The 23,291-nt window shown below is 46.6% G+C and overlaps 1 protein-coding gene across 5 annotated transcripts; it reads left to right on the top strand.

Moving 5' to 3' along the window:
• The first annotated feature begins 1,645 nt into the window (after positions 1 to 1,645).
• On the top strand, positions 1,646 to 22,746 carry Bdh2 (3-hydroxybutyrate dehydrogenase 2). 5 transcript variants are annotated; one of them, XM_048456928.3, is made up of 10 exons: positions 1,646 to 1,799; positions 3,611 to 3,741; positions 6,741 to 6,819; positions 8,165 to 8,261; positions 9,295 to 9,403; positions 14,701 to 14,761; positions 15,949 to 16,062; positions 18,996 to 19,054; positions 19,849 to 19,941; positions 22,495 to 22,746. In XM_048456928.3, exons 2-10 carry the CDS (start codon positions 3,670 to 3,672, stop codon positions 22,546 to 22,548), a joined length of 738 nt encoding a protein of 245 aa, XP_048312885.1. In that variant the 5' UTR covers positions 1,646 to 1,799; positions 3,611 to 3,669; the 3' UTR covers positions 22,549 to 22,746. The 5 variants fall into 5 exon arrangements, with proteins under 5 accessions (XP_048312885.1, XP_085533805.1, XP_085533807.1 ...); XM_085677679.2 differs by having other exon boundaries at positions 1,681 to 1,799; positions 3,585 to 3,741; XM_085677681.2 differs by lacking the exon at positions 1,646 to 1,799 and adding an exon at positions 2,055 to 2,194.
• Positions 22,747 to 23,291: the final 545 nt, after the last annotated feature.

Below are 23,291 nucleotides of genomic sequence, written 5' to 3'. Positions count from 1 at the left end.
CAGTTTCTCTGCGTGTCCTCTGTAAAGAGCTGACATTTATCCAGCAGGTGCGGCAAAACACTTGGCTTCTGCGCTTGCACGCCACGCCCCCTCCTCTCCACATCTTTGGTATAATTACTGTTTTCTTCTCCTTTACCATATAGGAACACCGGCGAGTTTGCCACTTTACAGATTTGGTTTGCTGAACTACTGAGGGGAGACACAGGACTTGCCGTAGTCTTTTTATTTTTAAATTGGGCTTTTTATTTATATTTTTTTTTCCCGTTTGAGGGAGGTTGGTTCCTGTTTTGAATAAGGATCTTCTGTAGTTCAGGCTGGCGTTGAAGTTACTAGGCAACCTTTGTGCTCCTCCTACATGTCTTCCTTGTGCTCAGTTCCCAGGCAGTGTGCCACCCACCATGCTGGGACTTTATGTGGAACTAGAGACCAAAGCCAGGGCCTGTTGCCAAGTGAGATCAGCACTGAGCAAGATACCCAGCCCTGGTTTTTGTTTGTTTGTTTCCTTTGTTTTGTTTTGGTTTTTCAAGACAGGGTTTCTCTGTAGCTTTGGAGTCTGTCCTGGAAACTAGCTCTTGTAGACCAGGCTGGCCTCGAACACACACAGATCCACCTGCTCCTGCCTCCTGAGTGTTGGGATTAAAAGGGTGCGCCACCACCGCCCGGCCTTTTTGTTTGTTTCTTTTCATTATTCCTAACCTGGGTAATACCAGCAGCAAACAAACACCGAGAAGCAATGATCGGAAGTTTCTGCAGCCACAGAGTGCAGAGGAGTCACCCCGAGTCGGCCTTGAAGCACCAGCTCCTTGTCTGGCTCTGCTCTGTCCTGCCCGTGTGCATCCGACTCTCAAACCCACACTGCAGCTGCTGCTCAGAGAGAGGAGCAGAAGCCAGAACCTTCTGAGAGACATCACCATCACCTCTCCTTCAAGAAAGGAACCCTCAGGAAGTGCAGCCTGCACCTCCAAGGCCGGATCTGTGTGGCGGACCAGCCCTGGCAACAAAGGAGGCGAGGAACTTGATAGCTTTGTTTTTGTAGCCCTCACACTGCAAGAGGCCATGGCAAAGTGTGCGCAACATGTACCGAGTACCCCAGTTTATGTAGGACATCCACACATGACCTACATAATCACTCTGCCTAATCACACCAATCAGATTAACCCACCAGTCTCCGGCCTGGCCAAGAGAGCCCACCAGATCTTGTCTTTCCCTTTCGGGTTTCGTAGCTGTCAGTTTCAGCCAACTTGCTTCGCTGCTGTTCCGCTCATTCCTTTCAAGACTTCCATTCATGCTGGTGCTCTCTACCATACCCAGGCCCAGTGTAGCCTGGATGCCAGCGTTCTGCAGCTGAAGGTGTATTTGTACCAGACCTGACTGCTCACGACAGGTTAATGCCAGAACTAGACCTTAGCCACGGGGATGTTCTCTTTCCCTCACTCAAAACAATCTAGGTTAAGGGTTTAGGACACTTGGGTTCCTGGCATGTTGTCCTACCGTCTTCTGTCTGCCGTTTCCTGGACATTCAGGCTCTCTGGCTCAGTGCAAACAACAGACACGGCTTCCTGTTTGCCATTAGTAGTTCTGTGCTCTGTCCAGTAGATGGCAGCATGGACACATATAAAGTACGCAGCTGGTTGCCTCGGCTAAAAAGCTCACAAAACTTGAATTTACAAAGGCTTTCGGAGGAGCCTGAACTCCACCTCCCAGCATGCATTTAAGGAGCATGTGACTTCTCCTGCACAAAGATCTGAAGTCTGTCTTCTGAAGGAATCTGGAGGGCCGTGTGGACTCGCTGTTCTAAAGTAAGATTTTTCTAATGGTTTATAACAAAACTCTGGGGGAATGACACGTGGAACTCGTGTGGCCTCGCTCTCCATATCGCCTTATAGAATGGGATAGCTCCTTAAGGGAGTTGGAAACCCTCCTGTATGTGTTGGTATTTGAAAATAGCTCAAGAAAGAGAACTTTTTCCAGTACCTGTCCTGAGTAAACTTTGGCTCGTGAAAATGTTTGAAATTCCTGAAAGTGCTCTGAGCCTCTCCTACTAGAAATCCAAGGTGTTACTCTGAGAGCTGGCCAGTGGCTGCCTCCTAAGCCTGGTTAAAGGGAGCGCAGCCCTGAGTCTGTTTCTTAGGACCCTTTTAAGGAGTAAAATCACGAGAACTTGCAAGGCAGGTTTACAGAAGACAACAAAACAGTAAGTACGGAATAATCTAGAAAATCCCACAGCCATCGCCTTATGGTCCCCATGTGGTCCCCATAAATATTGGGAGGGTTTGGATATTTCCAAAAAACAAGTCAGGGTCATGAGTTGGGGCAGGTCAGGTTCCAGACAGAAGCTCATTTATTTTTAACACCACAGCATAGTGGTTCCTGCCTTCAGAATGGAGACAGACTTGTACAAAAAGAAGGTATGGGCTGTGATTTGATTTTCCAGTCCTTCTGGTCAGTGAATCTTAAGACCTACGGTGAAATCTTTTCAAGGGACAAGGACAAACCCCAGGGGTCTGCCTCTGTGACTCAGCAGGAATTTGCCGAGGAAGGAACAGGTGACTCAAGACAATGAAGGCTTTTATTTTCTGAGCCCACCCTCTGTGCAGTAGCTACAGGACTTGGATGGAAGAACAGAGAGGAGGTTGAAGTGTTTTCCTTTGTGCCTTTGCCAGCAGTGATCAAATAATAGGGAGATTTGTCAGTAATGTCAGGTGATGGATGGATCAGCATCTCCTCTGAGGGTCTGTGGGGGGTATGGAAGGAAAGAGGGGGGTGTCTAAGAAGACAAGGGATGTTCATCTCAGAATGCTGATTACTGGGGCTCCAGGAAACTGCTGGCTGGCACTTTTCAGAACAGTGTGAGCCAGGTTAATAGTTTTCAAAGGAGAAACTAAAAAAGAGTCCCAAATAGCAAGGCCGGGCAGAAACAACGATGCCTTAAAACGTGGGCCAGGCCGTGGGGGACGGCGAGGGAAAGGGGAGCTCTCTGGTCTCAGCGTTAGAGGATGGAAAAAGGGCAAAAACTGGACCCCAGCCCAGTGTCCCTCACCAGTCATCTCCTCAGTCAGCTGAGCAAGGGACGCTTCTAAGGGAAGCCCTCCTTCGCAGTGAGTGGTGGGGTAGTGTGGACAGAGGCCCTTCCTCCACGTTCTTAAAGGAACAAGATATCATTTACCACCTGCACAGCTGATTTGCACGTGGGTCATTCAAGGCTGTGTCTTTGGATTAAGCTGCAGGTTCCACTGAAAGACCCCCGGTGCGGGAAGACTCTCACCCACCAGGAACTCACGAGAGACCGTCCTTGCTGCAATCACACGAGGTTTATTGACAGGACAGGAACCAGTGCACTGGGGCCGAAACTCATTTCCCATGCAGGGGTAGAGGAGTTCGACCCCCAAGTAGCTGGGAGGAGTATTTAGGGGAAGAAACCACAACCCAAAGGGGGTAGCGAGGGCGTTATTGGAAAATTCCGAAAATACCAGTGATCATTACAAGGGAGTAACTCCCCGTTTCTCAAGATTATTCTCAAGATTATAATCTAACTTTATGGTGAGTTAGTTCCTGGAACAGAGTCATTGAACCGGCTAACCTAGATTTTTGGTTCTTCTCTCCCTGCTAGATTTTTGACTCTACTCTTTCTGCTAGAGCGGTCTGGATTTATCCGGGTCTTTCACCACCATGGGCCGACTGGAAGGCAAAGTTATTGTCCTGACGGCCGCCGCTCAAGGGATTGGACGGGCCTCGGCTTTAGTAAGTTCGTGCCGACTGTGGCTTATTCACTGTCTGGACGTGTGCGGACTGGTGCCAAGGTTATTTCCTTCTCGTTTACTGGTTTCTCTTCCTCTTCCCTGTCTTTCTTCTTCCTTTGCTTTGGTTTTCTCCTTATTTTTCTTTCTTTTTACAGCTTGGAATTGAACCCCGGTTCTCAAGCAAGCTAAGCACACAGGCTAAGTGTACAGGCTAAGCGCACACGCTAAGTGCACATGCCTGCCACTGAGCTATATTTGCGGCCTCTCACTGCTGTTCTTACCTTTAGTACTTCTGTCTTTTCCTGTTTGTTAGTGTGTGTATGCGTGGTGTGTGCATGTGTGCTTCTATGTGTGTGCTGTGTGGTGTATGGTGTGTATGTATGTGGTGTGTGTGTGTGTGTGTGTGTGTGGAGTATGTGTGTGCTGTGTGGTGTATGGTGTGTATGTATGCGGTGTGTGTGTGTGGAGTATGTGTGTGCTGTGTGGTGGGTGTGGTGTATGTGTGCGGTATGTGGTGTATATATGTGCAGCATGTGTGTGGTGGGTGTAGTGTATGTGTGTGGTGTATGGTGTATGTATGTGCAGTGTGTGTACGCATGTGATATGTGTATGGTATATGTGTGTGCAGTGTGTGTGTGAGGTGTGGGTGTGGTATATGGTGTGTGTGGGTGTGTGGTGGGTGTGTGGTGGGTGTGTGGTGGATGTGGTGTATGGTGCATGTGTGTGCAGTGTGCATGTGTGTGGTGGGTATGGTGTATTGTGTGATGTATGGTGTATGTATGTGCAGTGTATGTGTGTGCGTGTGCAGTGTGTGATATGTGTGTGCAGTGCGTGTGTGTGCAGTGTGTGTGTGTGCAGTGCGTGTGTGTGCAGTGTGTGTGTGCAGTGCATGTGTGTGCAGTGTGTGTGTGCAGTGTGTGATATGTGTGTGCAGTGCGTGTGTGTGCAGTGTGTGTGTGTGCAGTGCGTGTGTGTGCAGTGCGTGTGTGTGCAGTGCGTGTGTGTAGCAGTGGTAGCACATGCACCAGGATGCGAGTGTGGAGATCAGAAGACAACCCTGTGGGATTGGTTTTACCCTTTCTCTTTGCCATGGACTCCAGGGTTGAACCCAGGTCCCTAGGTTTGTGTGGTGAGTACTGAAAAGCTCTAGCAAGCCCGGGTTTGGCCAACGGGCGCTGGCAGGCCTTCCCTCTCCCTTGTAAACCATAGATTACCTCCCTAAAGCTAGCCACCAATTAATTCCCTTATTAGCCCTTGTTTGGCCACTTCCTCCTCCCGAGGCTGACTGTCAAGGTCCGGCAATGAAAGGCCTCTCTTGGTTCACCTAATTAGCACGCCCAATCAAAACATACACTGCATCCTAGCCCATTCTGACATAGGCCTCCCCTAGTTTTTCTTCTTAGCAATTATACCTGCGCCAGGTGGTGGTGGCGCACACCTTTAATCCCAGCACTCGGGAGGCAGAGGCAGGAGGATCTCTGTGAGTTCTAGGCCAGCCTGGTCTACAGAGTGAGTTCCAGGACAGGTTCCAAAGCTACAGAGAGAAACCCTGTCTTGAGAAAAAAAAAATTACATCTGCAAGGTCATTTGCTGCTGTTTTTCTGCCTGAGTCAAAAGGCAACAGTTAAACTTTTCTTCCTGCTTAATAAAGGACCTCTCTGTGAAAACAGGTGTTTGGGTGTGGTTTGTGCCTAACCAGGGTCTGTGAGGGAGCTCCCCCTGGGAGCCCCCACTGTGCGGGAATTTCTTCAAGTCCCTATCCACTGAACCATCTTGCCAACCCACATATCTAAAGTTCAAAAGAAAAATCCCTGACTGAGCAGAAGGAAGGAATTCCTTGTGCTTACATAGCATCACGTGACCTTTGACCCGGAATCATACTCTCTGTCCCAGTTTATCTGCACCGTGAGGCGCTGACTTGACTCTACAGGGCACATAGCTCTCTGCCACTGCATCAGTCAGTTCAAGAACCTGAGAGTTATAAAACTCTCGGCTCGTTTTTTTGTTTGTTTGTTTGTTTTTGTTTTGTTTTGTTTTGTTTTTTGCTGAGGTACCTCGATTTCTCCCTCATCACCCCACTACCTGACTAACACTGCAGTAGGAATACATCGCTGTCTGTGATTGGCATTTATGAAGTTGCTGCTGGCTCCGCAGGTAAAGGCCCTGAGACCTAACTTTGACCCCTGAAAAGAGGAGGAGAAAATGATTCTTATATGCATACTGTGGTTCATGCCCACACACAAACAAACGCATTCACAATAAACAAATAAAAAAAATAGGGAAGTAGAAACATAGATAGGGTCTGATCGCAGAATAGCAGCATTATTCTAGAAACAGGTATTGCAGGGTTGTTTGTTGAAACAGGATCTCACTATGTAGTCCTGGCTGCCCTAGAACTCTGCAAACTAGGTTGGCCTCAAACTCACGGAGATCCCTCTACCCATGTGCCTCTGCTTCTCAAGTGCTGGGATCAAAGGCGAGTGTTAACACACCCAGCTCTGAGTTAGTGTCTGTGGGTTTTTTAAATATTTATTTATTTATATTTATTTTATGTAGAGTGCTTTGCCTACAGGTATATACACGTATGCCGAGGGCACATCTGGTGTCTGAGAAGGTCACAAGAGGTTATCAGATCTCTTGGAGTTGGAGACACAAACAATTATTAGCCATATGGGTGCTGGGAACCAAACCCAGATCCTCTGGAAGAGTAGGCAGCTTTTAAACCCTGAACCATCTCTCCAGCCTTGAGTTAGAGTTGTTTTTAAAAAATACTGTATTGTTTGATAATAAAAAGACAAAATCAGATGCAAAATACAATGTATATTGTGCTGCCCTAATGACCGATAAAAAAAATGATGTTGGGGTGAGTGGAAACCAGGCTCGGTAGATGAAAATTCCACCTATTTTATCGGGAACACAATAAAAAGGAAAAATGTTTTCCACTTTTGAGACAATTTATTCCAGTAAGCAAAGGACTGATTTGTATTTTATTTCTGGCAGGCTTTTGCAAGAGAAGGAGCCAAAGTCATAGCCACAGATATCAACGAATCCAAACTCCAGGAGCTGGAAAATTACCCAGGTGAGCAGCCTGCGTGCCAGTTCAGCATCAGCCCGGTATCAGAAAACAAAGACTCCGGCATTGAAAGGAAACACTGGGAGCCGCTCCAGACTCCTGTCCCTTAGAGTCTGACTCCTTCATAACGAGTCTGTGTTCCGTGATCTGCAGAAAATAGTACGCTCAGGCAGAAGCGGAAGGAGGAAATCTGAAGGGACGTACTTAAGGTTACCTGTTGAGGGGGTTTTTGCTCCCGATTACAAAGGTCTGTGAGAACTAACAGCTGTCAGGTTAACTATTAATGACGACTTTGCTGCTGCCCCTGGCTGCTCTGGAGCAGCCTTGCGCCAAGGAATATAGTATGATCCTCTCGTGTTCTTGCAAAAATGTTCGTAGCCCCGTTAAAAGCTACGTGACAGGTGGGAATTCATTGGTCTTCTGTTTGTTGCGTTTTCTCTTTAGTTTTATATTGCTGGAAGGAAGATAGAGACATTTCGTGAAAAGTAGAACCCACTATAGAACACAGAGGTTATTATTTTTTTTACGAATTTTTAATTTTTATTTGATGTGTGTGGATGGGGTACTGCCCCAAGTGGGTGCAGTACCCATGGAGGCCAAAAGAGGGCGATGGAACCTCTTGAACTGGAGTCACAGAAGGTTGTTAGCAGGGGTGCTAAGAATCAAATCCAGGTGGTCTGAAAAGCCCACAGTGCCCTTAACAACAGCTGTGGACTCTAACAGGGATTACTGAGGGGCGGAAGATGACCCTTTACGATTTGTACATCTTTAGGAGAGGTTTCTAAGGATCTGGTTTTTTTTGTTTGTTTGTTTTTTTTTTTGGTTTTTCGAGACAGGGTTTCTCTGTAGCTTTGGAGCCTGTTCTGGAACCAGCTCTTGTAGACGAGGCTGGCTTCGAACTCACAAAGATCCACCTGCCTCTGCCTCCCGAGTGCTGGGATTAAAGGCGTGCGCCACCACCGCCCGGCTTTCTGTTTTACTTTTTATCTGTGTGTGTGAGCATGTGTATATGTGAGTGCCGCAGAGGCCAGAAAGTGACGTAAGATCCCCCAGAGCTGGAGGTACAGGCATCTGTGAGTCACCTGATGTGACGGCTGGGATGTGAGTTCCAGTCCTCTGGTAGAGCAATAAGCCCTTCTAGACACTGAGCCGTGTCTCTGGCCTGAGATCTGTGCGAGTTAAAGACACTCTTGAGAGGGCTAATGCCTTTGATGGCTATGAGTCCTACGCCGCCTAAATGGAAATGCTACGTTATTCACACTGCACGCCGCCAAGCACGTGCACGCCAAATCTTCAAGGTTACGTAGTTCATGAGTTCTTTGTAAATACCGTCTTTTACTGTATTCTTCAGGTATCCAAACTCGGGTCCTTGACGTCACGAAGAAAAAGCAAATTGATCAGTTTGCCTCCGAAGTCGAGAAAATCGATGTGCTCTTCAATGTCGCTGGGTAACTGCAAACTTTTGATTTCTCTCCGAGAACGTTTTCTATGGTCTTATTAAATGATTGTTGATCGTATGAAAGAAAGATTAACTGACAAAACACGGCATGTGACAGGCTTGATGTCACACGTCACTGGACTGTTCAGTAAATGAGACAACTATGTCGTTTGACGTGAAACTTGGGGCCCACAGTAAAGCTAAGGAAGGGAGTGAGCACTTGAGCACCGGTGCAAAGTGTGTAAATTAAGCAAAGCAGTGGTTTCTGGTGTTTCCTTTTGTAAATGGTCCGCTTGTCCTTCTATAAGGCTGTTTCTGGAGATATAATAATTGGATTTTGAGCATCCATTCAGCTTCAGCATTGCGGAAGATGCAGGAGACTGTGTGTGGTTCTTGCTAGAGGAAGCTTACCGAGTGACGAACCGGAAATCCTGTAGTACATGGGAATTGTTCCCGACTGCATCTTATATTTGACTACCGTAGTCTCAGACCAGAGGACCGAGTCTGTAAGGATGCCATGTTCAGGAAGCTCCCCTGAGGAAGAATGACTTGCAGGGGGGCAAGGTTGATTCAGGATCTGTTTGTTCTCCTTCCTGCACTGTCCCAGACGCAAACAGCTACGATGTTGCTTTGCTACACTGGCAAGGGAGACACAGATTGTCTTGCCAGTTTTGATTTCCCTGTAGAACTTTAACCTGTGCCACCTGAGGGCACTGTTGCCCTGGAAACAGGAATCAAATGGCCCCACTGTCCTTGTTCCCTTTCTGTTTCTAAGCTCTGGAGTTTCCAAAGCCCTTGGTATAGAGATTCTTTTATTTGGCAGTTCCTGCCGTGTTCTTTCGAAAAAAATGATTTCTTTTTTCTTTCTTCCTTTATTTTTAACATTTGTGTGTGAGTGAGTGTGTGTGTGTGTGTGTGTGTGTGTGTGTGTGTTGTCTTGTTCTTATAACCCTAGGGGTTGTCCACAGGGTTGCCAGCAAGTACTTTCCTGGTGAGTCTTTAATCATGTTTTTTTTTTCTCCTCTGTTTAATTGCTCGTTCAGTTTTGTCCACCATGGGACCATCCTGGATTGCGAGGAAAAAGACTGGGACTTCTCAATGAACCTCAACGTCCGCAGCATGTACCTGATGATCAAGGCATTCCTTCCCAAAGTAAGAGGACGGACAGCAGAAGCAGGGCGCCATCTTTCCCACGGGGTCCACAGACGATATGCACGCATGTGTATTTGAGTGTGATCGTAGCTAGCAGTTGACTAATGTGGATGGAGCATTTATAGCAAGGCAGTTTATGGAGATTAATCTGTTTAACTTTCCAGTTCTTACATTTGAGGAATATTGACTAAGCATCTCAACAAGCCAGACCACATGCTACACTGAGGCGGACCCTCCAAGGAACTTGACAAAGTTCTTTTTTGAAGAGAGTCCCTTTATGGAGGGGTGAGAAACTCAGTTGACAGGTGATATAAATTGGGGTGGTTATGGGTACCATGTGGACAAAGGAGCTAGGGTAGCAGTGGGGCCCCCTTTGACCTCACTGGCAGATTGGGATCCTCAGAGAGAACGAAAGGAAGCAATGGACTGGCTCCTTGCTGCAGCAGCAGCATAGTCCCGTGAGGTCAGTGAAGTTTCGTCACAGCAGCTGACTACACACAGGGTAAACCTGAGACGGGAGGAAAGGAGCCCAGGCTCACGCAACAAGCAAGTGATAGATCAGTTTATGAAGCCCAGGAGCTCACCCTTCCGGGTCTGAGCACACACTCTCAAGGTGCTTATGCCCCAGGGCTTTTGTCCACCTCAAAGACTTATGTTTCTTCTTTTTTAAAAAAGTATTTTATTTTAATATTTTATGTGTTTTACCTGCATGTATATCTGTGTATTCCCAGAGGCCGGAAGAAGGCATCAAATCCCCTGGGACTGGAGTTACAGGCATCACAGCAGCCAGTGCTCTTAATTACTGAGCCATCTCTCCAGCCCCTTTCTTTTGTCTGAGACACAGTCTCACTCTGTGACCCTGGCTGGTGGATATAGACTAGGAGGCTAGCCTCGAACTCACAGAGATCTCCTTGTCTCTGTCTCCCCAGTGCTGGGATTAAAGATGTGCACTACCATGTCCAACCTACATTCTCCTTTTCAAACAAATCATTATGTGCCTTTTAGAGTGAAGAACTCTTCCGGGTGCTCTATAGGGTATAAGTGTGTGGCCCTGACCAGACATGAGTTTTTAAACCAATAGGAGCAGACGGTGAATGGGCTTGACAGAAGACAGAACCCATTCAGCTCCAAGGAAGGTATACATGTCCCCCTACCCAAAACACTATCTAACTACAGAGCTCTGACTGTCCTGAAACTCACTATGTGGACCAAACTGGCCTTGAACTCATAGAAACCCGTCTGCCTCTCCCTCCAAGTGCTGGGAATAAAGGCGTGCGCCACCACGCCCAGCTTGAAGGTCTGCTTTGGAGTACTTGATTAGTGCTTTAAGAGGATCTTTGGTCAGTCCACATAATACTGGACTCAAAAGTATGTTTCCAGGCAGGAGGATGACTCAGAGGTTAATGGCACTTGCTGCTTTTCCAGAGGACATGAGTTCAGTACCCTGTAGTGACTGCAACCTGCAGCATCCAAGATCCTCTTCTGGCCTCTGGAGCATCCACATACATGAGTGAGCTTTTTAAGTCATCCATGCCAGATCATAAGCTCATGATCCTAACGTTGATAAAATGCATTTTTGTTTTTAGACAACAGTATCTGTGACTGGAAGGTGGAATCAGAAGGACTTAGCACCACTTGCCTAGAGCGGCTTCTGCACAGGCGCAGGGCAAACACCTGCCGTCTCAACACTTGGGAGCTTTGAGCCCGGGTGGGGGCTTCGCAGCACAGCCTAGTTTTAGTGAGAAAGATGACACTGACCGTCTTGACTCCTGGTCTTGGACACTGGCACTTGAATCCCTGAACACACGCTGAGCCACTAGGCTGCATGTCCTTGGAGGTGGCATTTGTCCCTTCTCGTTGTCTGTCTTGTTCCTCTAAGGATGAGGAGGACACATTTCACGTCACTTCCAGCCCTGGTTGTCTAGGGATTTACTGTATCATTAATGATGACACACATTTACCAGGTTAAAAATTTCCAGAATGTGGGGCTGGAGAGATAACTCAGCAGTTAAGAGCACTGCCTGCTCTTCCAAAGGTCCCTGTATCCCAGCAACCACATGGGGGCTCACAACTATCTATAATGAGGTCTGGTGCCCTCTTCTGGCCTTCAGGCAAACACGCAGACAGAATATTGTATACATAATAAATATACAAAATTTTTTTTTTTAATTTCCAGGATGTAAGTCCCATGATCTGAAAGGTCATTTGGTCAAAACATAGGAATAACTGTAGAAGACTTTTGTTCACAGATAAATAGGCAGCAAACATTCCTTGCTTGCAAAACCAGTCCAAGGGGCAGAGACCAAGTTAGAAATAGTGTAAGAAGAATAATTGCAGAATGCTAGGCTCACTAGAAGAGAAGATCCATCCTGGCAAAATTTGGGTCTTTGGGTCTGCATTTTATTGACTTTCCCCTTGGCTGTGTCTTCTCAGGGTTGGTCACATAGAAGAATTTAGCAAACACTGTCTAAATGAATCAGATTTCTCAGTCCAGAGAGAGGCCACACATTGGATCTAGTGACTCAGAATGCCAAGAAATGACAAGCTGAACTGAGCTCTGGCAATGGGGACAGGAGGGCTGTGCCTGACTTGGACTAACTAGATTCAAACAGAGGGATCCTCCGCTTGAGTGTCCTGGAAGTCAGTTGTTCTAGGCCCATTACCCCACAGGCATCCCCACCAGAAAAGTGCCACTTTCCGGGGAGCCAGGAGAGCCATGTGCTGTGACAGCTGGTATAGAGCTGTCCCTGGGAGAAAGTCTGGAAATGGACAAGGGGCGGGGCGCAGAGCCATGGAAGCAGTAGGCGGAACTGAGTGGGTGGTGGGAGTGCCGGTATACGATTTGCATCACTGGGGTGACCGAGGCCTGAGTTTTGCCTTGGAAACTCCTGAATTTCAGAAGACTGGAAACAGCCTGTATCACAGCCAGTCTATATACTAAACTGAGCTGTGCATATTATCTAAGTATTATAAGTAGGTTATGTTAGATAAGAAAAAATGATAAACCAGATAAGAAAAGAAATGATTTGAAAACTTGGGTTTGTGTTTTTTGTTGTTGTTGTGTTTTGGTTTTGGTTTTCTTTTCTTTTTTTTTTTTGCATTATTAGACATCATGACTATTCCTCATCCTTTAAGATTATTAACCCTCACCCCACCCCCTTTTTTGTTTGACATGGGGTCTTACATGTCCCTAACTATATTAGAACTTGCCATGTAGACCAGACTAACTTTGAACTCAGAAAGATCTGTCTTCCTTGCCTTCTGGGTGCAAGACAGGAGGCATTATGCCTGACTTTTTGGTCCCCTTTATCATGTACAAAGGTATATTGCAGCCTAACGTTGCGGCACACACCTCTAGTCCCAGCACTATAAAACAGAGGATCTTGTGAGTTCGAGGCCAGCCTAGTCTACAAAGCAAGTTCCGGGACAGACAGGGCTACTCAGAGAAACCATGCCTCAAAAGAAAGAGACATATAAATGAAATGTTGCTTCCGCCTGCTGTGTCCCTGCTGTGGTTGGTCACCTCAGCCCCACCTGTGTGCTCTTAGCCCCTACAGCCCCGTGTCCTGTACTCTTTGATCTTGGGTATAGTTAGCCCGAGTATGAATATGGAGAGTAAGAAAAATACAAGGAAGTAGATGATCTTGGCCACCCCAGCTCTGGACCCATCAGTCACAAAACTCCTTTCCTTTCTTCTAAACCCTGGTAAAGAATCTCTAAGTCCTTTACATTGCCTGTCAAGATCAGTTTCTGGAAAGAACCAGGAAGAACTGATCTCCATTATGTCACAAACATGCCAGACATTCTGGTCTCTAGCTTGTGTCCTGTCCCCAGCAGCTGTCCGAGCTCTGTGCCACGCTCCCTCTTCATTGCCTGTACTCTTTTCTGTGACCTCCATCTGACAAGTGGCTTCGCTGAGAAACTGGTACCCAACCCCAGAAGTTCTCTCAACTCCTTCTTTCTTCTCCCAAAACATCCATAGGTGCCCATACCTTCCTTTATCTGTTACCTGGAAGCATGTATCTGAGTAATGGTCAATAACATCTAAATTAAAATTCCTAATAGCATTGTTCATTGCACATGACTTCAGATCTGGGACAGGGCCCTGCCATCTGCATTTGAAAGTTGTACCAAGTGAATCACCGGAATGTCCTTTCTAGGTACCAGAGACCCTTCTCATGATGCTGCCACGTTTTAGTGAGGGGGTGGCCGTCCTACCGTGTTGGTGTTCCCTCTCAGTGTGGCTGATCCTCCCTATCGGTGTGGTGATACTCCGGGATGCTGAGCAAGCAAGCACACTCCACCTGTGTTCTGGATCTTTCCGCAGCTCTGCTTTTCCCACGCTCTCCTAAGCCACTGCCTCTGCCTCCTCTGCTCTGCTCCTGGCACCAGAGTAAGCTCTGTAATCCCCAAATTGAAGGTTCCACTTCTCTTCTACCTTAGATCCTTCGTCGTGACTGCCGTGCCTTCAGGGGTCAACAAGTTCTTCAGGGTGGCCTAGGTTCCACTCTGCGCCCTTATTGCTCCCAGGCCTCCATTCCAGCCAGACCCAGCCCCTCCTCCTGGTCCCTTGTGGAGACCTTACACTTGTAGTACCTCCTCCTTGAAGCACCTTGGTTTTTGTATTCTCCTTCTATGACTGACATAGTTTTAGCCCTCTTCCTCCTCCTCAGTAGCTCCTCTGCAATGCCCTCAACCCCTGAGCCCAGAGGGGCCCTTCCTACCCCATCCTCTCCTCAGCTCTCTGCAGGTCTCCCCTGTTGCTGACTTCTTGTTGTATCAGCCTCTGCAATCAGACTAGTGTCTGCTATGGGCAAGGACTATGTCCTGTGTCTTTCAATTCATGTAAAGTATTGTCTGCCCCCATCAGGAACACACTGATGTTTGCTCCTGGCCTTTTAGCTCAGGGTTCATTCTTGGTCTTGCTGATAATGTGCCCATAGGAGAGAGTAGCATGCTTTAGGAATGCCAGTGGGTGTTTGGATGTGCTACTGATGCATGGGCAAAGATTACGGGTTCCTACGTAAGACTGTTTCACGGAGCTTGAAGTTAGTAGCTAATAAGATAATTAAATTGAGCCTGACCTGGTAGTAGACTCCTGTCATCCAAGCCCTTGTAAGGCTGAAGTATGAGGACCTTGAAGTCAAGGCCAGTCTGGGCTGTAAGTGTAAGAAGAGCCTGTCTCCAGAAGATGAAAAACAAAGAAAGGGGTCTGGTGGGCTAGGAGCCAATGCAATGTGTCAGTGAGCTAGTGCTTCTGCCTGCAGAGCAGAGATGTGTTTACTTTGTCTTGGCAGATGCTTGCTCAGAAATCTGGCAATATTATCAACATGTCTTCTGTGGCCTCGAGCATCAAAGGTACTAATGTCTTCCTTGGGGTGGGGGGCGGGGGACTGAGTTCACTCTCTCTCTCTCTCTCTATCTATCTATCTATCTATCTCTCTTTCATGAGCTGTGTATTTTAGAACTAAGCATACAGAAATTCCTAAAACTCACATGAGAATTCAGAACAGCTTTAAAAAAAAAAATGATCTTAAAGCTTATGTCATCGGGGCTGTTGTACGGATAGATGTGCCGCTCATCAAATTGAATAAAAAAATTGTTGTCTTTGCCTTTCCCTTTATTCCTTCTGTATGCATCGAAGTGAAACTTGAGTTAGGAGAAGAAAAGATTCATCACTGAAGTGATCCAAAATGCTATATTGAGTCCAAACTGAACTGGATGCCCCTTGAATCCCCCCCCCCCAAAAAATTCTCAGTACACAAGGGACAAATCCTGTCTTGTGCTTCTCATAGATGGCATGTCAGGAAGCCTCTGGCCTCAAGTTCACTAGGTCACCGAAGCTGACATGACCTCCCCTTTCTTGATTTTCACACCTCTGCTTGTGCAGGATTAGGTTACAGGTGGGCACTGACAGATTCGCACCAGATTCCATATTCTTCAGTGGAGCCAAGGTTACGCAAAGTACCCCGTATGTGAGAGATCCTGTGAGAACGAGTCTGAGATTGCAGCTCAGACAGGGAAGCTGGGCCCTGGAAGGGAAGCTGAGCCCAAGGGCTAGGAGTAAATGGAGAGAATGTCACAGCCCGGCAGTGATGGATTTGAGAGTTTAAGATGAAATCCCTGCGGAGACAGCATTCTGCCTCTTATAAATGCGTGAAATATACGTGAGCGGAATGCAAGGGAGATGGACATTTTGTTTCTTCACTCAGGAAGATCTAGAGAGGAACGAGGGTGTCCTGCAGCGGTACTGACAGTGAGCATCAGGTGGCTGCAACAGACTAGATGCAGCATCTCAACCCCAGAGTCCGAGTTAGGTCCCGCCTATAATGGTAGCATTTTCTGCGTTCAAGAACTGTCTGTCGCCATTACAGAAGAGAAAGCCGGAGGCCAGTCATTCTTTAAATGGAAGGCTGATTTCAATTTTTTTTATTATAAGTAAATAATAAAAAGAGAGCTGATGGGAAGACTGTGAACATGGTGGGTGGGGATGTCGCTGTGTTCCTTTCTAAAGGAAACTATGTCTGTAATCCCTTCCCATCCAGGAGTGGAAAACAGATGTGTCTACAGCGCAACCAAGGCAGCTGTGATCGGTCTCACAAAGTCTGTGGCTGCCGACTTCATCCAGCAGGGCATCAGATGCAACTGTGTGTGCCCAGGTGAGCCGGGCGGGGAGGGCTGTGAACTTGGCCTTTCTTACCTTGCATTAGGCACCATAAGGAACATTTTCACCAGCTTGTTTATCATGTGTTCAATTTCTTTTTATCATCGAGGGATATTTAAACTGAAGGTTTGGCCCAGTGAAGGGAACAGTTCAGCTTTGGATGGACCAAAGTTCCAAGTCACTTGGGAAGAAACCTCGATGTGAAGGATTTAAAATCCAGCATATGAGGGGCAGTTTAGACTCAAGTGGCTGAGACACGAAACTTGCCAGAATCTGTTGTTTCAAAGCAGACCATGCTGACCTTATCGGGGAGAACACACCCCTGAGACAGCAGAGAGAGGGAAAGGGGAGCCTCATGGAACACAGGGATCTGCCAAAGTCCCAAATAACGCCAGAATGGCTCCTAGGTCAAGGGTGCTGTGGCCTGTTTTATAAGTGAAGCTTGCTGGAGACGCTCCCACCTGGGTGGTTCATGCATTCTTCCTGCAAAGGCAGAGTTGAGAGGTTGCAACAGATCACATGACTCTCACAGCCAAAATATTTGCTCCCATTATGAAAGTAGTGTGACCACCCTCCTGCAAAGAAGCAAGAACACTGCTCTGCTTTTCATGTGTTGTTTGTTTGGCTTCCTGGCTGCCGGAACTCACTGGGTGAAGCAGGCTGGTCTCTGTCTCACAGAATCAGCCTGCTTGTACCCCCTCACTACTGGGATTGGAAGTGTGCATCACTACACCCAGCAAAACCACTTTTCTTAGTGGGTGAGAGACTGTTTCTAGGTCACTGCAGGTGCACTTCCTTCTGGTTCCACCAACCCAAAATGAACACAGGGCACCCAACAGTACCCGCAGAAAACAAGATATCTCAGGCTGCCATTCACGGGTGGTTTCTCAGAGCTTGAAATAAAAGAGATTCCCAGACTCACACTGGTGCACGGCACACTGAAAAGCACTGGATAACAGAAGATCTGTCAAAGCAGAAGCTGCTGCTTCATATAAACTTGGCGAATCAGAGCCAAGGAACGCCATGGAGATCATACCATGCAGCAGAGCTCATGGAGGAGATTTATTGGGGACGAGAGAGAACAGAGCCGACACACAGAGCAAGAGAGTAGTCTGTGATGGCGGGGACCCTTCCAAGGTTTCTGGTGTGAAATTGGTGAGGGGTGATAACGTGGCTGCTGGCACTGCATCACTGCAGGTGGGGGAGCACCTGGTGTCTGACACAGATAAGGAAAACAGGCAAGAAGAGGAGGTTATTCAAAAATCAAAGGCAACAAAAGTCTTTTTCCTACAACTGCCCCTTCCCATCACTGCCATAAGAAAAAGTGTTAGGGCTGGAGAGATGGCTCAGCGGTTAAGAGCATTACCTATTCTTCCAGAGATCCTGAGTTCAATTCCCAGCAACCACATGGTGGCTCACAACCATCTGTAAGGGGATCTGGTGTCCTCTTCTGGCCTGCGGGCATACACACAGACAAAATATTGTATACATAATTAATAAATAAATAAATATTTTTTAAAAAAAAAAGTGTTAAAGTCAAGGAATTTAAACTCCGAAAAGAAGTGTTGTATGTCCCGGACTAAGGTTTTCAATAGTTTACAGCCAGAGCTGGCATGGTCCACGTGGATGGGCATGCCAGAATGGAGAGGCTGCATTGGTGGGAGATCTGTGTGTCATTTAGGAAGTCCTGGAGAAGATTCTATTCGGCTCTTGGGTTGGGAGCCACAGACGTACACAGGAGAAACTGTTAAGTAGCCTTCATGTCTGAGCTGCAGAGATTAAGATGGTCTGTGTCGTTTTCGGGGTGTGGAAATGCAGCCGCGCAAGCGTCACAGAAAAAGGACGCTCTCGACAGTCGGACTTGACTACAGCTGATCTGGATGGCATTGGCTACCAGGAGAAAAATGGCAAAAGATCTCAAAAATGTTTTTGTGTCCCCAGCTAGAATTTCCAAACTCTGGAACAGGGAACTAGCTGTGAGTCACGGAGGCCATCCCAGAAGCAAAGGAGGAGTGAGCGCACCTCGGGCAGTGCCCACGGTTGTGAGTCACCACGCTCCAGCCACGCATGCAGACGTGGCACGGCAGACACCAGCCGGGTGGCTTTGATCTGAGGACGTGGGCTCGCACTGGTTTTCATTTCATGTTATCAGTGATGGCCCCATATAAAATATGACACCCGCTCAGCACTTACAGCTATAGGATTTTGAGGACTGTTATGGATAACGTGGGGTGAACATTAGTTGGTAGAAGTTTGGACTTTACATAAGCTATTGACAAGCAAAATGAGGAAGATTTTGTAAATTGGTAAGTGGAATGTCTCCTCTGCAGTAAAGTGGAGATTCACACTGTTGCGGATGAGGTGACCCCGCCGAGGTGAAGGAGCTGCTGTGTGTAGCAGGATGTGACTGAGACCCTAAGGCCACGGTTCCACACAAGCATGCACATAGGCGAGGTCTGTGGCAACCGTGAAGTTGAGCCCAGGATCCCCGTGGAACACAGCAGAAAAGGATGGTTTGAAATCGTTAAGGCAAACTGGTGATACTCAGATTTGCTGCTTTCTGCTTCTCTCAAGACTCCTGTTGGCATCACTTGAGATGACGTGTAAAAACACGCATCTAAAATCAGCAAGTAAATGCAGCATGACTGTGTCACCAAAAAAAAAATGCCTGGTAACTTCTCCAGGATCCCAGCCTAGTGTCCGAGAGAATCACTGTGTGTGTGTGTGTGTGTGTGTGTGTGTGTTTAAAAAGCGTTTTGATGTCATTACAAAAGTTATCGCCCCTAGCGGCCAGGCAGGTGGAGTTCACAGTGTCATTTAAATGGAAGGGCAAAGATCTCACTGCTTGCTTATCACCAGTAAAAGAAGTGTAAGGTTTAATTCCCTTTTCAATTGATGTAACCACAGTGACTGTCTTCTTTGGTTTAGGAACGGTTGACACTCCATCTTTGCAAGAAAGAATACAAGCCAGAGACGACCCCAAAGAGGTATAGATACATCGCAGCTGGAATGGGTTCAAACCTTTGGACCAAAAATTTTTTGAAAAACATGAAATGCCCTGTTCCTTGTCTAGAGTAAATAGATCCTAGAGACAGAAAGTACAGCAGGGGCTACCACGCCGGGATAGTGGAACGTTACTGCGTAGTAGAGGGAGATGTTTAGTTTGCACAATGAAAAGAGAGATGGAGCCTGGTCCTCATGGCACTGGGTGTGTATTTATTACCCCCAAGCCGTGCGCTGAAAGTGGCTGAGATGGTCAGTCTGATGTTCTATGTCTGCTAATGCTTTGTTGATGTCCTGAGATAAGAGTCTTGCGCATCCCGGACTGGGTGTCACTGTGTCCCTCCTTCCTTAGCTCCCCATACTGACCTCGATGGCCATTCCTAGTGGCTTTCTATTTGTGTTTGTTTTGTTGTTGTTGTTTGGGGATTTTCGTTTTGTTTTGCTTTTTTGAGACAGAATTTCTCTTTGTAGCCGTTGGCTGCCCTGGAACTCACTCTATAGACCAGGCTGGCCTCAGACTCACAGAGATCCATCTGTCCCTGCCTCCCGAGTGCAGGGATCAAAGGCGTCATTCCACCACGACCAACTCTAGTTGCTTTCTTACTGATCACAGTATCTGTAGATTCAGTATATCATGACTAGTTTGGGTAACATGGGTGGAAAAAGTCACAGCAACCTTAGCTGATAGCCTTAGTCCCTCTGTAGATTTCTTGATGGTGTTGCAGGGGCACACGCAGGCCAGCCCACCTCTCTCATCTGGAACTGTCTCTGGCCACAGGCACTGCAAACTTTCCTAAACAGACAGAAGACAGGAAGGTTTGCGTCTGCAGAAGAAGTGGCCCTGCTCTGTGTGTACTTGGCCTCGGATGAAGTAAGCAAAGCACTTCTCTTCCTATTTGTTATTCTACCAGACTGGGCTGCTGTTTGCTTGTCCTCATCACAGTTCTGCGAGTCTGTGGTCTGTATCACATGATAGGAATAAGCTCTGATTTCCTTCACGCAAAGAAAAGCCACCCCTATCAGTGACCGTGGCCCTTCCTCGTTCAGCTATACATGACTCAGCGGAATGTCATACATGAATAGGGAAAATTTTAAAATGCGTATTTGAGTTATTTGCTTTTTAAAATTACAGTTATTAGCACACTGATTAAATATAAAAACCTCCTGGGCTAGCAAGATGACTCACGGGTAAGGACCCTTGCTGCCAAGCCCAGTGACGTTAAGTTCGAGCCTGTCACCGACCTGGTGAATGGAGAGAACAAACTCCCAGAAGTTGTTTTCTGACCTTCACTGGCATGTCATGCATTCATACACACACACACACACACACAACAAATAAAATGTAATTTTTATAAAACCCTCTTGATTGTGAGAGTTGAAGGCGGATGTGAGCAGGCTCACCAGCTTAAATTGTGTTTGGGGGTAGAGTTGGTATATGTCGCTTTAGTTTACTAGCGACCTGATTGGGAGGGTCCATGACTTTTTCCCTTCTTGTTCGTCATTGTGTGTAGAGATGCCTAACTCTGTCTCTTCGACTTTACAGTTGTTTAATAACAAATTTCTTCCCCCGTGACTAGTGTGTATGACTGATAAAGAGAAAACTCTTACAAGGTACAGAGCATAACAGCATCCTCTTCTGTACTGGATGCACGAGAGACAGAGCAACAATTGCACCAGTGTTTAACTTGGTGAACCAATGCATTTTTATCGGGGTCACTAACAGAAGTGCAGGCAAGGGGCTAATAACAGGGGCAGGGGTGAGCTGTATCGCGGAAAAGCCCGCCTTAGCGTGGACAGGTGATCACCCTTGAGCGCTGGTGGCTGGCAGAGGTCCAATCAGATCTCCCCCTCCTCCAGCAGTGTCTGCCTCTAAAGCAAGAGGGTGGGGGAGTGGGGAGAATTGCCTATTAGTTCTTCTTCACAGTAACTTAGTGCCACCCAGATGGTTGGTGATCGTGACAGACACAAAGGTTGAGATGGTTTAGGTACCACTCCTCAAGACTGTTGGCAACAGTTCCTAGAAGCTGGGAAATTGCTAGGAAAATTATTACTGAAGGAAACACTTTACCGTTTTCATGTATTTAAATTTTTTATTAAAAAAATGTATTTTCTTCTGCCTCTTTCAATGATTTCAGCTTCAGATCTCTGTCAAACTAGGGAGACAAACATGAGAGTTTATTATCCATTTTAAGTGAATAGATTTTTTTTTACTTTTTAATTCTTTGACAATTTCCTACATCTATATAATGTATTTTGACCATGTTTAGTCCCATTACTCTCTTTCTCCCATCTCCTTTGTGCCCTCTCTTCTCAACAGTCTCCTCCCAGTTTCCATTCCTATCTTTTTTTTTTTTTTTTTTTAATGAGCATACTGGGAGTTGCTCTCTAGTGTGGGGTTATTTACATGCGAATGGACTACCAGTGGCTACCATCCTAAGGAAGAATGGCTCCTGTCCCTCAGCAGCCATGAACTGCCAATAGCTCTTTTGTTTAAAGAGGGACTTTAGGAGCCTCTCCCTCCCTCTTAACACATAGTGTTCATGTTCACAGGCAGCCTCAGCTGCTGTGCATGACTGACTTCAAGGGTCTTGTCAGGTCCATGTCCAGAAGACAAGCTGGGATTTTTGTTGTTCTTATTGTTTTGTTTTGTTTTTGTTTTTCGAGACAGGCTTTAGAGCCTGTCCTGGAACTAGCTCTTGTAGACCAGGCTGGCCTCGAACTCTCAGAGATTCACCTGCCTCTGCCTCCCGAGTGCTGGCATTAATGACGTGCGCCACCACTGCCTGGCAAGTTGGGATATTTTTAAACTTCTACCATGACTTCAGCTTTAGTTCTCTGGGAAATGGAATGTTGACAAACAGAAGCCAATAACTATTTCTTTAAGACCCTTTAGTGTTATACATAGTTGGGCATCTGAGTCTAGCATGGAGTATAATTTGACCCGTTAGTGTATTGCAATAATGATTGCCTATCTAGATTTTAAAATATACTTAGTGTGAATTCATGAATTTATCAATTAATAAACATTCTCTTTTCCCCATTGTTAATAGGACCACTTAATGACTGACACACATTAAAAACACTCACTAGTGGTCTGAAAGTTACCTGACTTTGAATGGTCCTGAGCTTCAGAAAAAGATGATAGAGCACGTACTGTTTCTGCATGCTTTCTACCACCTCTCCTTAAGACTGTGATTCTGAAGGCAAGCAGACTGTACGCGGGATGTGACCCACTCATCTGCTCCGGGCCGTGTGCTCCAGGTCATGGGATGCTCAGCTGTTCTAAGTCATCCAAACAGTTCAGTTATGGTTTCCTGTTAGCATGAGCATCAAAGGTTTTGTTTATCCCAGTCCTAAGAAATGTCCAAAACACACCCTGGGTCCAGCGTGACTAACTGTGTGTCCCCTGTGCTTGTCCTTGCAGTCTGCCTATGTAACGGGCAACCCTGTCATCATTGATGGAGGCTGGAGCCTGTGACTGCTGGGAACTCCTGCAAGAAGACCGGCTCTTCCTGCTCAAAGGGAAAAGAAGCTGACTCAGTGATCACCTCTCCTATGAATGACAGTCGTGAAAACGGCCCCTTTTAATGGTTGCTCCCAAGAGTGGAGTCTTTCAGTCGACTCTGTCTCTTCTGAAACGATGGAAAACAAATCAAATAAAATGTATAACTCAAAAGAGTAGTTTTTAAAATCAGCAAAGGTTTGTGAGATCCCACGGGCATAGCAGATAACTATTACAAAAGACTATGGCTATAAAATCTGGACATTGGGGCTTAGTGTGAAGGCCAGATGCGGGGGCAAGGCACTTAGATACATTGTATCTCATGGGGCTCTGATTTCCAGGATGCAGAGGGGCACATTGCTGTGTCCTTTCTTAAGAAAAGAAGAGGAAAAGAACCCAGATGGGTCCTTAACTGGAGAGAACCTTTTGTTACCTAATTGCTTCCTCAAGCCTGACTTCTGACCAGCATCACATTGAGGGTTCAGGTTTTAACATAGGAATTTGGGAAGGATACCTTAGTTTATAGCAGTAAGTTAAATGAAACTATGAATGCAAAAAAAAATTTTTTAAAGAAAAATATTTATTTCCAGTTTCACTTTATTTTTCAGAGCAGAAATGCTTTTGTAAGTTCTGCATTGCTGTTTGTTGGTACCAGCCTGAGATTTTTACACCACCGTAAATGCATGCCACAGGTAGAAAGGAGCTGGCTTTAATGACAC

The sequence above is a fragment of the Myodes glareolus genome, chromosome 17, assembly GCF_982192425.1.
Source record: "Myodes glareolus chromosome 17, mMyoGla1.1, whole genome shotgun sequence".
NCBI classification, from domain to species: Eukaryota; Metazoa; Chordata; class Mammalia; order Rodentia; family Cricetidae; genus Myodes; species Myodes glareolus.
The sequence above is the reverse complement of the archived record's forward strand: the minus strand, read 5'-3'. Positions and strand labels throughout refer to the sequence as shown.

Excerpts from the sequence above, each read along its gene's own strand:
- Bdh2 (XM_048456928.3), top strand. The coding sequence starts at position 3,670 with ATGGGCCGACTGGAAGGCAAAGTTATTGTCCTGACGGCCGCCGCTCAA. Across the intron at positions 16,063-18,995 it reads ATGCAACTGTGTGTGCCCAG|GAACGGTTGACACTCCATCT; the intron begins GTGAGCCGGGCG and ends TCTTTGGTTTAG. Across the intron at positions 19,942-22,494 it reads TGTACTTGGCCTCGGATGAA|TCTGCCTATGTAACGGGCAA; the intron begins GTAAGCAAAGCA and ends TTGTCCTTGCAG.